Source organism: Mauremys reevesii, linkage group 2, assembly GCF_016161935.1.
Source record: "Mauremys reevesii isolate NIE-2019 linkage group 2, ASM1616193v1, whole genome shotgun sequence".
In the NCBI taxonomy this organism is placed as follows: Eukaryota; Metazoa; Chordata; order Testudines; family Geoemydidae; genus Mauremys; species Mauremys reevesii.
The window spans coordinates 78,340,739-78,353,684 of NC_052624.1; the positions used below are offsets into that span (position 1 = coordinate 78,340,739).

General features: G+C 44.6%; 1 protein-coding gene across 1 annotated transcript in view; it reads right to left on the bottom strand.

Moving 5' to 3' along the window:
• The window catches only part of PIK3R4 (phosphoinositide-3-kinase regulatory subunit 4), a 31,217-nt gene extending 18,275 nt beyond the window's left edge, over positions 1–12,942 (bottom strand). Inside the window, exons 1-7 of the mRNA XM_039523221.1 lie at positions 12,787–12,942; positions 10,743–11,515; positions 9,271–9,404; positions 8,551–9,133; positions 4,478–4,612; positions 1,617–1,838; positions 395–568 (exon numbers count right to left, since the gene is read on the bottom strand). Of these exons, the coding sequence (XP_039379155.1) occupies positions 395–568; positions 1,617–1,838; positions 4,478–4,612; positions 8,551–9,133; positions 9,271–9,404; positions 10,743–11,472 (1,978 nt within the window). The 5' untranslated portion in view covers positions 11,473–11,515; positions 12,787–12,942. The remainder of the gene's footprint in view (positions 1–394; positions 569–1,616; positions 1,839–4,477; positions 4,613–8,550; positions 9,134–9,270; positions 9,405–10,742; positions 11,516–12,786) is intronic.
• Positions 12,943–12,946: the final 4 nt, after the last annotated feature.

Consider the following 12,946-nt stretch of genomic DNA (forward strand, 5'->3'; position numbering starts at 1 on the left):
TTAATCATCTGAAACTGACAGGTAAAGTTTCAGGTTGGTAAATTTATTTAAGCAGAAAGTGAGTCCTGACCTTAATTTTGGCAGCACTTCTACTGGAAGTATTGATTAAAAACAGAAAGGCCTAATCCAAGTGAATCAGGGGGTAAAATATCAATTAAAATCCCAATATCCACTTCAGATTATTTGTTCCATCAAAATGGTTACTTTAGAATTCTAAGCAACATGCTATTGCATTAGCAACAGCTTATTAAAAGTTAGGGAAATAATTTCCACCAGAACCTAAAGAAATTTGAGGTAGGGTCATATAATGGATAACTAAGCTAACAGTGAAACTTTACAGAATTAAGATTTTCTGTAGAAAACCAAGATATTTTGAGCAGTTTTTTAAATTTACCTATATCACAAGCAAATTCATAGATGTGTGGTTTCTGCAACAGCCCTAACTGGCACATACAGGTAAGAGCATTGAGGGCCTTAAAAATGACAAATTCTTCAGCATCACTGAGACCTTGCTGGAGTAGAGGTTTTAAAATTGATGAGCTTTGCCAGCCAACGTAAGCAGCAACACCTAAAAGCCATGAAGAAAAAGTGTTATTGTAATGGGCAAGGTAACACCCCCAAAAAGCTAAGACAGCAGGGTAACAAACACTAGATACAAAGGCAGTCCACATCTTCCTGGAAGTGACAATCATTTTTTTTTTTTTTGTATGGGGTGGGGGTGGGGGGGTTGGGAAGGAGAACATCTCGAATTCAAACACAAAACTGATAAGCTCATGAAGTATTTGCAAAAGGCAAAGGCAAAACTCACAATAACTTTAATGGTGCAACATCAGGGGCATACTGAACCTCCACAAATCAAGAAAGCTGAAATGCTTCATACTTTGGGCTGCTCTCCTCCATCAGTGTTTGCAGTTGGAAGCCAAAGAGACTTGCGCCCTTAAAATTACTTAGGCTCTTAAACACATACCTAGGCACCTAACTTTCAGTTCCTATTTTTGAACATTTGGGCCTGTGTATATAACAAAGCTGGCAATAACTTTGTTAATGTATGGAAAGAATAAATAACTTAACTGTTAACAAGGAACCAATTTTGTTTTGAAATGAGAGATTTTATGCCACTCAGAAAAGTTTAATAAAAATACAATTTTAGCCCCCTTGTGCTGCAAACACTTAAGCACATGCTTGAATTTAAGCACATGAATAATCCTACTGAAGTGAATGGGTTAATTGGATTAACAGTTTTGTGTAATTCAAATACGATACTTTTTAAAAAGAAACAAAACAGCATTTACAGTTAAGTTCATTATAAATTTTAATCTAAAGTTGCAACTGCACAAACTTTCATATTGGTTTTACAGAGCCTCGACCTCACCTAAATCAATTTTTTTAATCAAGAGATTTAAAAGGTCTTGATTTAAATCACTCCATCCTGCTACCAAGAAGAAATAAAAAGACATGCCTGAGCATTAAATTGCTTGCCTCTATGTCAGAGTTACTAAAATCTCTACAGGAGAAGCCCTCTTCTGTGACTTTAAAAATCTCTAAGAACCTGCAGCAGTGTAGTCAATTAACTGATTACATCTAAGCATGTTTCAGCCAAGAAACCGAGTACCTACCAACTATGCTGTCAAAGAAAGCTCCCCGAAGATGCCAGTCATTCTTATCATTCAGGAAAGTGATCATATGAGATAGGAGGACATCATTGGCTTTTTGACGTCCAAAGAAGACACAGAGACGTGTTATTCCATTTTCCATTAGCGTCTGTTTCACAATGTTTTCTGGGTCACTCAGCAAAGTAACAACTTTCTGCTGGACCATTTCATGCAAAGCCTGAAGCTCTGCAAGAGAGAGACAATAGAAAATTGAGTCAACATGACACAAAATGTGTATTTGTCAGCCACCATTAAATTAATTAAAATAATATGCAATTCTAAAGTACAGATGACTCGGTAAGACAGTAATGCAACAGAATGACTAGGATTCTGAAGCCATGCTTACAAATGGATTCATACTCAGGCTCTGAATTGACAGAACTGGGGAAGCCATAGAAGTGTACTTCACTGATATGGATAAAAACATACCCAAATTGTCTAGTCTGTGCTTCCATTGCTTCATCGCAATTATGGCTGAAGCAAGGATGTGGGAAAGCATCAAAATGAGTCAATTAGAGTATGTCTACACAAACGGAAAAAAAACAACCTGCAGTTGGCCTGTGCCAGCTGACTCCGGCTCACAGGGCTCAGGCTGCGAGGCTGTTTCATTGTTGTGTGGTTTTCCAGACTCAGGCTGAAGCCCAGACTCTAGGACCATGAAGGGTGGAAGAGTCTCATAGCTTGGGCTCCAGCCTGAGCCCAGAAGTCTACACAGCAATGAAACAGCCCTGTGTGCCCAAGTCGGCTGGCATGAGCCAGCCGTGGGTTTTTCTTTGCTGTGTAGAGATACCCTTAGAGCAGGTCTACACTTACCTCCGGCGCAATTGATCCAGCAGGTGCGATATATCGATCGCCAAGCACTCTCCCGTCGACTCCAGTACTCCGGAGCAAGAAGCATAAGTGGAGTCGACGGGGGAGTGTCAGCAGTTGACCTACAGCAGCAAAGAAACCATGGTAAGTAGCTCTAAGTATGTTGACTTCAGCCACGCTATTTTCGTAGCTGAAGTTGCGTAACTTAGACCGATGTAGCCCCCCCCACCCCAGTGTAGACCAGGCCTTAGAGATAATGGTTCAACAGCGAACACAAAATGCTTTGTGGCAACAGAGTAATTGAAAATTCACTGGCTTGTCAGTAGCTTCACCTTTCCTAAACTGATGGCAGAGTTGAGGTTGTGTATTTTTAACAATCTAGACAGATTATCTCTTAGGAATATAGAGATAAATAAGCAGCATTGAAAAAAAAAAATCAGAGATTTCCAGTTTCATTAAATAAGTGAGCAATTATCCCCAAGCTACTAAGAATGCTCTAAAATGGTAAACCACTATAAGCAATCATTGCCAAGTCATATGCTTGGGTATTTCTAGTCCACGGTTTAAATAAAAGTGTAATTTTACAAAGAATTTCCTAATTATTAGATGGAACTTGATAATACAGGGCCAAGCCCCAAGAGATAATGACTAAGGCTTTGATTTGGTCGCGGAAGTCACAGAATCCATGATTTCCAGTGACCTACGTGACGTCAGCCTGTGTGGTCGGGAGCTGCAGGATCCCCCACCACCCCAGGTGAACCCTGAAGCTCCCAGAACGAGTCCAAGTCCCGATCCCTCCAAACCTGTCTTGTAAGACGATATATATTTTTTAAAATAATGTAAAAATGTAAGGGCTCTGGGGTGGGGCTGAGGATGAGGGTTTGGGGTGTGGGAGGGGCTTGGGCAGAAGGGTAGGATGAGGGGTTCATGGTGCAGGAGGGGGCTCAGGGCTAAGGCAGAGGGTTGGAGTGTGTGGGGGGGGTGAGGGCTTTGGGTGAGGGTGTGGATTCTGGGGTAGGGCCAGGGATGAGGAGTATGGAGTGCATGCAACCCCCCCAACCCTCTCCCCTCCGGCAGCACACTCACCTTGCACCACTGTCACTGCACATGTTCCTAGGACCCCTCTCAGGTCCAGGAAGCCCCTCGCCTCCCCTGTGGTGGATGCGGATGATGCCATCAAGTGTGAGCATCCTCCTAGTGATGCTCCTCACTCTAGACTCACTGGGGATGGGGAATGGGGTTGCCCTTGCCCAGCATGGGGCAGGAGCAGTGATTGTGGACGGGGGGGGGGGGGCTCCTGTGCTAGTGGAGGGTCCCGCTGGAAAAGGGGAGGGTCCATCCAAGGCAGAAGGTCAGGGTCAGCCTGCCCTAGCACTACTGGTTGGGGGAGGAGGGCACTAGGATCCTGCAGCAACTGATGCCAGGAGCCAGCAGAGCAGAGTGCTGTGTGGAGCTGCAGGGGGCAGCCGCCCACTGCCCAGGGTGCAGGCAGGGACACTCAGTGGAGGCACGCGGGGGTAGGGGAGAGACCTGGCCCCGAACATTAGTGGAGCGGGGCCCTGGGCCCTGAATATTGCTGGAGCACGGGCCCATATATCTTGCCACCCCAGGCCCACAGCTCCTGGCTGACATGGGAGGCGGGGGCACCCCACAGCTCTTGGCCCCACGGGCAGCAGGGGAACCCCGAAACTGCAGTCAGCAGGGGTACCCCGCAGCCCCCAGCTGCTGCAGGCAGCTCCTAGCCCCTGCGCAGCTGCCCCACTTGTGGCAGTGTGGGGACCCCAGAGATCCTCATTTTGTCACTGATATTTTTAGTAAAGGCATGGACAGGTCACGGCTTCCATGAATTTTTCTTTTTTTGCCCGTGACCTGTCCGTGACGTATACTAAAAATATCTGTAACAAAATCTTAGCCTTAATAATGAGCACCCAGAACTGAAATCAACAGAAAATGTAAGAACACAGCACTTCAGGCTTTGACCCGTAAGTAAGCAACCCATACATAAGTTATTTTACCTGTGTCATAGTTTTCACTGGGATGTGACACTTCATCCATTTCTTCACTGGTCGGCTCATTTTCCATGTTCAGATTTTTCAGCTGTACTAATTCCAGAAATCTCAGAGCCGTTTCTGCTAACAGTGCTATGTTTTCTGTAATGATAAACATTTACAACCATAATTTTTTTTCCATTTTAAACTGTGTAAATCTGGTGCTTGCAGATGGAAAGAATTATTACTACTGACAAGAACCAGGCACTGTGGGCAAATGCTGTACTACATGCTCTGTCAACACAATGTGACCTGATACATTCCTGCAATTGTAGCTCCAGTAAAACACTGCCAGGTGAATCAACCTGTGTGGTACTTTAGTGATCTGAGAAGTTGGAGAAGAAATGGAGAAGTTAAAACGAAACCAAGTTCACTGATAACATAAGCGGAACTATTTTTACAGAAGCAAATAGCTAACAGACTAGCCCAACAGGTCACCTAACCTTAGGCTAATGATTAATAACCTGATAGAATTAAATGCCATTAAATTCAAATTAACCAACAGGATAGCACTTGCTTGAATCACAACAAATTTGTTCGGGGACATGAATGTTTGTGGGTAAAATGCAAACCTTTGTAGAATGTCTAAACTAGCATTTACTATCAGGTTGGTTAACTCGAGTTAATCAACAATCAGTTAATTCACCTTTAAAAAGAAGACCACAAAGCCTGGGTATGGCAGAAGAGTGCAGCAGACCCTGCTCACGCACCCAGTTACAACCGGACTGTTGGGGTAAGTACTGAGAACTTCCCTTGTTACCATTCCTGCCTCTCTGGGGAAAGAGGGGTTCCCTGTTGCTGCCTCTAGCGCTTCCAAAGGTCCTTGTTGCCACTCTGGGGTGGGGGGGCCTTGCCTCTCCTGCCACAAGGAGCCCTGTGCTGTAGTGTTCCTAGGGCCTCAATCCAGCTCTGGCAAAGGAATACTGACATTACCAATATGCAACATTCTACAAGCTGCTTTATTAGAAAACATTATATGGTTTTGCATGTACAACTGAAATAAGAGTAGTTTCTACCAAAAAGTTATTTCACCTAAAGTAGTGAGCACTGATAGTGCTGCTGACAAACTTTTACACTTAAAAGCATGAAACTCCCACTAAAATCAACAGCAACTTCATTTCTGAACATAAGAACGGCCATAATGGATCAGACCAAAGGTCCATCTTGCCCAGGATCCTGTTTTCTAGCAGTGGCCAATGCCAGGTGCCCCAGTGGGAACGAACAGAACAGGTAATCATCAAGTGATCCATCCCATCGCCCATTCCCAGCTTCTGGCAAACAGAAGTTAGGGACACCCAGGGGCGGCTCTAGGCATTTTGCCGCCCCAAGCATGGCAGGCAGGCTGCCTTCGGCGGCTTGCCTGCGGAGGGTCCACTGCTCCCGTGGCTTCGGCGGGCCTCTCGCAGGCACACCTCCGAAGCCACGGGACCAGCAGACCCTCCGCAGGCAAGCCGCCGAAGGCAGCCTGCTTGTCGCCCTCGCGGCGACCGGCAGAGCGCCCCCAGTGGCTTGCCGCCCCAAGCACGCGCTTGGCATGCTGGGGCCTGGAGCCGCCCCTGGGGACACCATCTCTGCCCATCCTGGATAATAGCCATTGATGGACCTATCCTCCGGGAATTTATCTAGTTGGGGTTTTTTTGAACCCTGTTATAGTCTTGGCCTTCACAACATCCTGGCACAGTTCCACAGGTTGACTTTGCGTTCTGTGAAGAAAAACGTCCTTTTGTTTGTTTTAAACCTGCTGCCTATTCATTTCATTTGGTGACTCCTAGTTCTTGTTATGAGTAAATAACATTTCCTTATTTACTTTCTCCACACTAGTCATTATTTTATAGACCTGTATCATATCCCTGATAAAAGTCCCAGTCTTATTAATCAATCCTCATATGGAAAGTGTTCTATACCCCTAATCATTTTGTTGCCCTTTTTTGAACCTTTCCCAATTCCAATATAATCTTTTTTGAGATGGGGCGACCACATCTGCACGCAGGATTCAAGATGTGGGGGTACCATGGATTTATATAGAGGCAATATATTTTCTGTCTTATCTCTCTTTCTTAATAATACCCAACATTCTATTAGCTTTTTTGACTGCCTCTGCACATTGTGGATACTTCTCTGAAAACATCCGCTCAATGATGCCAAGATCTCTCTCTTGAGCAGTAACAGCTCGTTTAGATCCCATCATTTTATATGTATAGTTGGGATTGTTTTTCAATGTGTATTACTTTGCATTTATCAACACTGAACTGCCATTTTGTTGCCTAGTCACTCAGTTTTGTGAGATCCCTTTGTAGCTCTTCACAGTCTGCTTTGAACTTAACTATCTTGAATAGTTTTGTATCATCTGCAAATTTTGCCACGTCACTGTTTACCCCTTTTTCCAAATCATTTATGAATATATTGAACAGTACTGGTCCCATTACAGATCCCTGGGGGACACCATTATTTACCACTCTCCATTCTGAAAACTGACCATTTATTCCTACCCTTTGTTTCCTATCTTTTAACCAGTTAATGAGAGAACCTTCCCTTTTATCTTGTGACAGCTTACTTGCTTAAGAGCGTTTGGCGAGAGACCTTCTCAAAGACTTTCTAAAATCTAAGTATACTATATCCACTGGATCTGCTTTGTCCACATGTTTGTTGACCCCCTCAAAGAATTCTAGTAGTTTGGTGAGGCACGATTTCTCTTTACAAAAACCATGTTGACTCTTCCCCAACAAATTACGTTCATCTATGTGTCTGACAACTCTGTTCTTTACTAGAATTTCAACCACCTTGCCCGGTACTGAAGTCAGGCTTACTGGCCTGTAATTACCAGGCTCATCTCTGGAGCCCTTTTTAAAAATTGGCATCACAATAGCTATCCTCCAGTCATTTGGTAGAGAAGCTGATTTAAATGATAGGTTACAAACCACAGTTAGTAGTTCTGAAGGAACTCAAATGTGAAATTGCAGAACTCTTGGGTGAATACCATCTGGTCCTGGTGACTTATTACTCTTAAATTTATCAATTTGTTCCAAAACCTCCTATAATGAATCTGGGACAGTCCCTCAGATTTGTCACCTAAAAAGAATGGCTCAGGTTTGGGAATCTCCCTCACGTCGTCAGCCGTGAAGACCGAAGCAAAGAATTCATTTCGTTTCTGCACAATGGCCTTATCATCCTTGGGTGCTCCTTTAGTATCTCCATCATCCAGTAGCCCACTGGTTGTTTAGGCTTCCTGCTTCTGATATACTTAAAGAATTTTTTGCTATTATTTTTTTGAGGCTTTGGCTAGTTGTTCTTCAAATTCTTTTTTGGCCTTCCTAATTATATTTTTACACTTCACTTGCCAGAGTTTATTCCTTTCTATTTTTCTCACTAGGATTTAACTTCCTTTTTAAAGGATGCCTTTTTGCCTCTCACTGCTTCTTTTACTTTGTTGGTTAGCAACAGTGGCATGTTTTTTGTTCTCTATGTTTTTTAATTTAGGGTATACATTTAAAGTTGAGCCTCTATTATGGTATCTTTAAAAAGTTTCCGTGCAGTTCGCAGGGATTTCACTTTTGGCACTGTACTTTTTAATTTTTGTTTAACTAACTTCCTCATTTTTGTGTAGCTCCCCTTTCTGAAATTAAATGCTACCATGTTAGGCTGCTGTGCTGTTTTCCCCACCACAGAGATGTTAAATTTAATTATATTATGGTCACTATTACCAAGCAGTCCAGCTATATTCACCTCTTGGACCAGATCCCATGCTCCACTTAGGACTAAATCAAGAATTGCCTCTCCTCTTGTGGGTTCCAGGACCAGCTGCTCCAAGAAGCAGTCATTTAAGGTGTCAAGAAACTTTATCTCTGCATCCCATCCTGAGGTGACATGTACCCAGTCAATATGGGATAGCTGAAATCCTCCATTATTATTATGTTTTATTTTTATAGCCTCTCTAATCTCCCTGAGCATTTCACATGACAGCATGTGGCCTAAAGCTTTCAAGACAATGGAGAATATATAAGTGGGGATCAAGAAAAACTGAAGATATGTTTCCCTCTTACCAGCATATGCCAGTCTGACAATAGTGGCTTCATCTTGGGCTAAATGTGCTATGCCTGGCAAAATGTATTCTGGGTAAATATTGATATCATTGCGTGGCACCTCCTTGACAAGAGCAAGAACTTTAGTCAGTGTCCTTACAGCTTCTGCCCTCACCCTAGGCACAGAGTCGTTGCTGAAATGTAAGAGATAAGGCATAATACGATCCAGCAGAATCTCCACACTTAATCTTGGTGCTAAATGCAGAATCAGTTCCAAAGCAGCCAGTTTTGAATCACAGTATTTGAGAGTCTGCAAACAGGAAGTTATCACAGACACTAGAACAACTAGCCCATTCTCTTTGGTCTCTCCCTCTGCTTTCTCTGTTCGGTCATGTCCACAGAGATTATGAATAATGTTGTCCAGATCTTTACGTATTACCAGAATACGCTCATCTGCTGATAGGAATGTTTCCTTGGCAAACTGTGCCATATAAGGCTGGAGAAAGGTGTAAAATATTTCAGGAAATGCATTGTTACGTTGTTGTTTTAAGTAATCGTCTGCTCCTAAACGTTTATCTGGCTCACAGTGGATCATCTGAGTGACCTGCAGGGAGGCAGGGGTGAAGGGAGAGTGGGAGAAAAGATTACAAGGTTTAGAAATGAATGATAAGTTATCCCCAAAGCAGTCAAAACCAAAAGCAGAAGAAATAAGATGGCTCTACAGAATGCAGTGTTATTTACCAGTTCTCTGATACTGCGATCTTCAATTTTGTTCAGGACTTGGTCAGGGGAGAAAAGACCATTTCTATAGGCCAAAAGCTGAGATAAGTCAAACAGTGGTACACCTTCTGTGAAGAGCTCTGCTATTACACAGCCTGGAAAATATCAAATATGGTGTCTGAGCATTACAAAATAGGTACTCCTCCTTTGCTGTCAATGCAAAAACAAAAATAAGTTTTACACAATTCAACTGAATTCAAAAATCTAAAGGGATAAAAGAGTGTGTCCAAAGAGCTATTTTAAGTTTAATATCTCTGTATCAAGAAAACCCCCACAGTTGCTTTAAAACTTGATCCCTACATTTCAAGAGTACAACATCTTAGAAGTATATTTCATCAGCCATAGGGTGATAGCGTTAAGCAACATCAGGCACTTGCATTTTTTAGCTGGCAGGTGCTTGAAGCAAGCCAAGAAAATCAAACCACATCACTATCATGTGGCAGAGTAACCAACCAACCAAGAAAGCACAGAGTAACGAGCCCTCCTCAGGAAGTGACTGAAGGACCTCTGCTTCTGTGTTGATGCTCAGTGATGGTGTTTGTCAACTATGGGTATGTCTACACTGCAATTAGACACCAGCGGCTGGCCTGTGCCAGCAGACTTGGGCTCACCAGGCTCGAGCTGTTTAATTGTGGTGTAGATGTCCAGGCTTGGGCTGGGGCCAGGCTCTAAGATCCTCTGAGATAGGAGGGTCTCGCAGCTCGAGCTGCAGCCAGAGCTGGAATGCCTACATCCAAGTTAAATAATCCCGCAGCTTGAACCTTGCGAGCCCAAGTCAGCTGGCAGAGGCCAGCTACTGGTGTCTAACTGCAGTGTAGACATACAACTTTACTTGTTTTAGGATATTTTGAGCAGTAACATTAAGATTGGGGCAGAAACCACCCAAGATTGCCAAATAAACACAATTATTAGGTCATGTTGCGTACACAGAACTACAAAAGTACTCTTTTCAAAGACTTGAATACCAATCCTGCAATCTAATCCACTTGGGCAGAATCCCACTAGAGTCAATAGGGCTCCACAGATGTCTGCCCGTGTAGCTCACACTGCAGGATTAGGGCCATAGATTTTTAAATTCAAATCCCTAGTGACGCAAAAAAAAAAAAAAAAATGAACAGAGACTAAACCTTTCCAGGTGGTCTCTCTAGACCATAGTTGAAGCACATTAGCGTGGCAGTTTGCAGTTCCACTTCTCAGATACATCACCATGGTATCAGAGTACCTTTGTAAGGTTTTATATTGCACAAAAATATAGAGATTGTGTATAGTACTTATCCTGTGAATAGAAGGCTCTAAAAAGTTGGGGTGGAGGGGTTGTTTTGTTCCCCCCCAATCTCCCTAAATTCTTTAAGCTTCTTCTTATAAAAAAATCCCTACCAAGTTGATGCAAAACTATAAATCATGTATAGTTCTTGGATGATCACCCCAAATACCTGCAGAAAAGATATCCATTGCACGTTTCAATTCTCCTCTGGTTCGCTGATTGCTGTTTGCCAAGTCTACCAGTGGCATTGAAGGATCTTTCATATTCTCCAGCTCTGTAGAAAACATACTGCCATCAACAAAGCGCTCAGGGGCAATATAACACGTCCTTCTACGCGATGTGTCAAAGAAATAATTGAAGTCAGCAGGATTGTCCTCAGGAAGATAAGTTGGTTTAAAACTGGCAAAGTCAGTTAGAAGCACCCAGTTCCAGCTAGTCACCATAACGTTTTCAGTTTTGATGTCCCCATGACGGACTCCAGACTTGTGTGCTTGGTCCACAGCGGTCAAGATCTGGAAGGCTATCCACCTCTTTTCAATGTTATTTAGAAATGGCCTAGTACTGATTCGATCATAAAGGTTGTCCCGCACATACTGTCTGAAGAGCATAGCTGCTTTTTCAGACAAAGTGGCCTTCTGAAAGGGAAGACAGTTCTGTGAAGAGTGTAGCCTTATCTTTAACTCCTCTAGCTCTTGCTTGTAGCTAGTTAGTGGCAAAGTTGGATCCTGAATTGCAAACACCTTCACAACCACCAGGCCTTCCCTGTGCTTGGCCCGAGCAACTTTAAAAAACCGAGTACTCCCCAGGCTTTTGTCATATTCAAAGTCATGTATGTCTGAGAAATAGCTGTCAACAGACAGGATCTGAGATGGGGCAATGCCAGCCAGCTGATTCCCCATGATGGCACCTCCTATTGTAGAAGTCAGCACTTCACAACTGCACCTAGAAAACAATTCAAATACTATCTTATATTTCTATAGTGTCTTTCATCTCAAAATATCCAAATATTATTTACAAAAGGTAGAGATCAAAAAGGTTGAAATCATTTCAAATGACACACAAATGCAGCCATTTCTGCTCTGGAGCGGAATGTGGCAACTATTTAATAGCTCCTAGGATTGAAAGCTGTTCCTTGCCTTTTTATTCATAGTTCATACTCCTGTAGTACTGTACTTGTTTAAAAAAAATGTTTTCTTTGTGTGTTTCCGAGAAACACTTAATACAGCTACACCCTCATTGCTCTCTTTGATGAGCCCAGGATTTGGCCTTTCCTTATGGAATGAAACCAGAGTTTGGTTAACTGCTATGCAGGACCAAGTTCTGCCCTGGCTTAAGCAGCGTATCTCCCACTGAAGTAAAAAAACAACACTTATTCCGGCAGCAAATTTGGCCCAGACTCTCCAGGGACAGTACTGGCAACTGCACTGACGTGTCTGGAAAGCCCTAGGGTCTCAAGGGATCAGCACTCCTACCCACATCCTACTGCTACTCCCTCAGTTAGTGAATTAGAGATTAATCTACAAAAGGAAGCTCCATCCTTTGGGACATTTGCAACAAGCCAGGCACAAAGAATGAGAGAACAAAGGGAGCCCATTGGAACATTCATGCTCAGTCCTGACTGAAGAAGCAGGGCTGGAATGTGTGCCAGACTAAACAAGGTTTAGTGTCTCTATTAGATTTGATTTCCAGAGTCACCTCCTCCCCCTCACCCTGTGCTCATACCAGGCATAACCTAGACTCCTCTCCCATGCGACACCCCACCCAAGCCTCACCTGATCCACTCCCCAATACTCTCCTCTGGCAGCAACCCCCACGCCCCCCATCTCAGCCAGCACCTACCTGACCCAGCTCTGGCAGCATCCCCTCCACCCCAGCTCCCCATCGCCCTGCTCTCATCTGACCCCCTCCCCAACACCCGCCCCCGTGGCAGCATCCCCACCCCGCTCCCCATCACCCAGCTCCCACCTGACCCCCTCCCCAATCCCCCCCCCCCCTGTGGCAGCATCCCCACCCCACCCAGTTCCCACCTGACCCCCTCCCCAACCCCCCCTCGTGGCAGCATCCCCACCCCACCCAGTTCCCACCTGACCCCCGTGGCAGCATCCCCACCCCACCATTGCCTTCGCTGCTGCAGCCCCCGACACACATCTACCCCCGCGGTAACTGGAACAGGAACCGGCGGAAACACCAACCGACCCCTCCCCGTCACTCACCCGGGGGCCACCCCCCGCCGGGCCTGAGGGGACCCGGGAGCCCCCGGCTGCGGGCTGGAGGGAGCCGGGGCCGGGACGCCTCCGGGGAACCTCTCAGCTACGCGGAACCGGCAACCATGACACAGGGGGGCGAGGCGGGGCGGCGCTGTGAGCTCACATC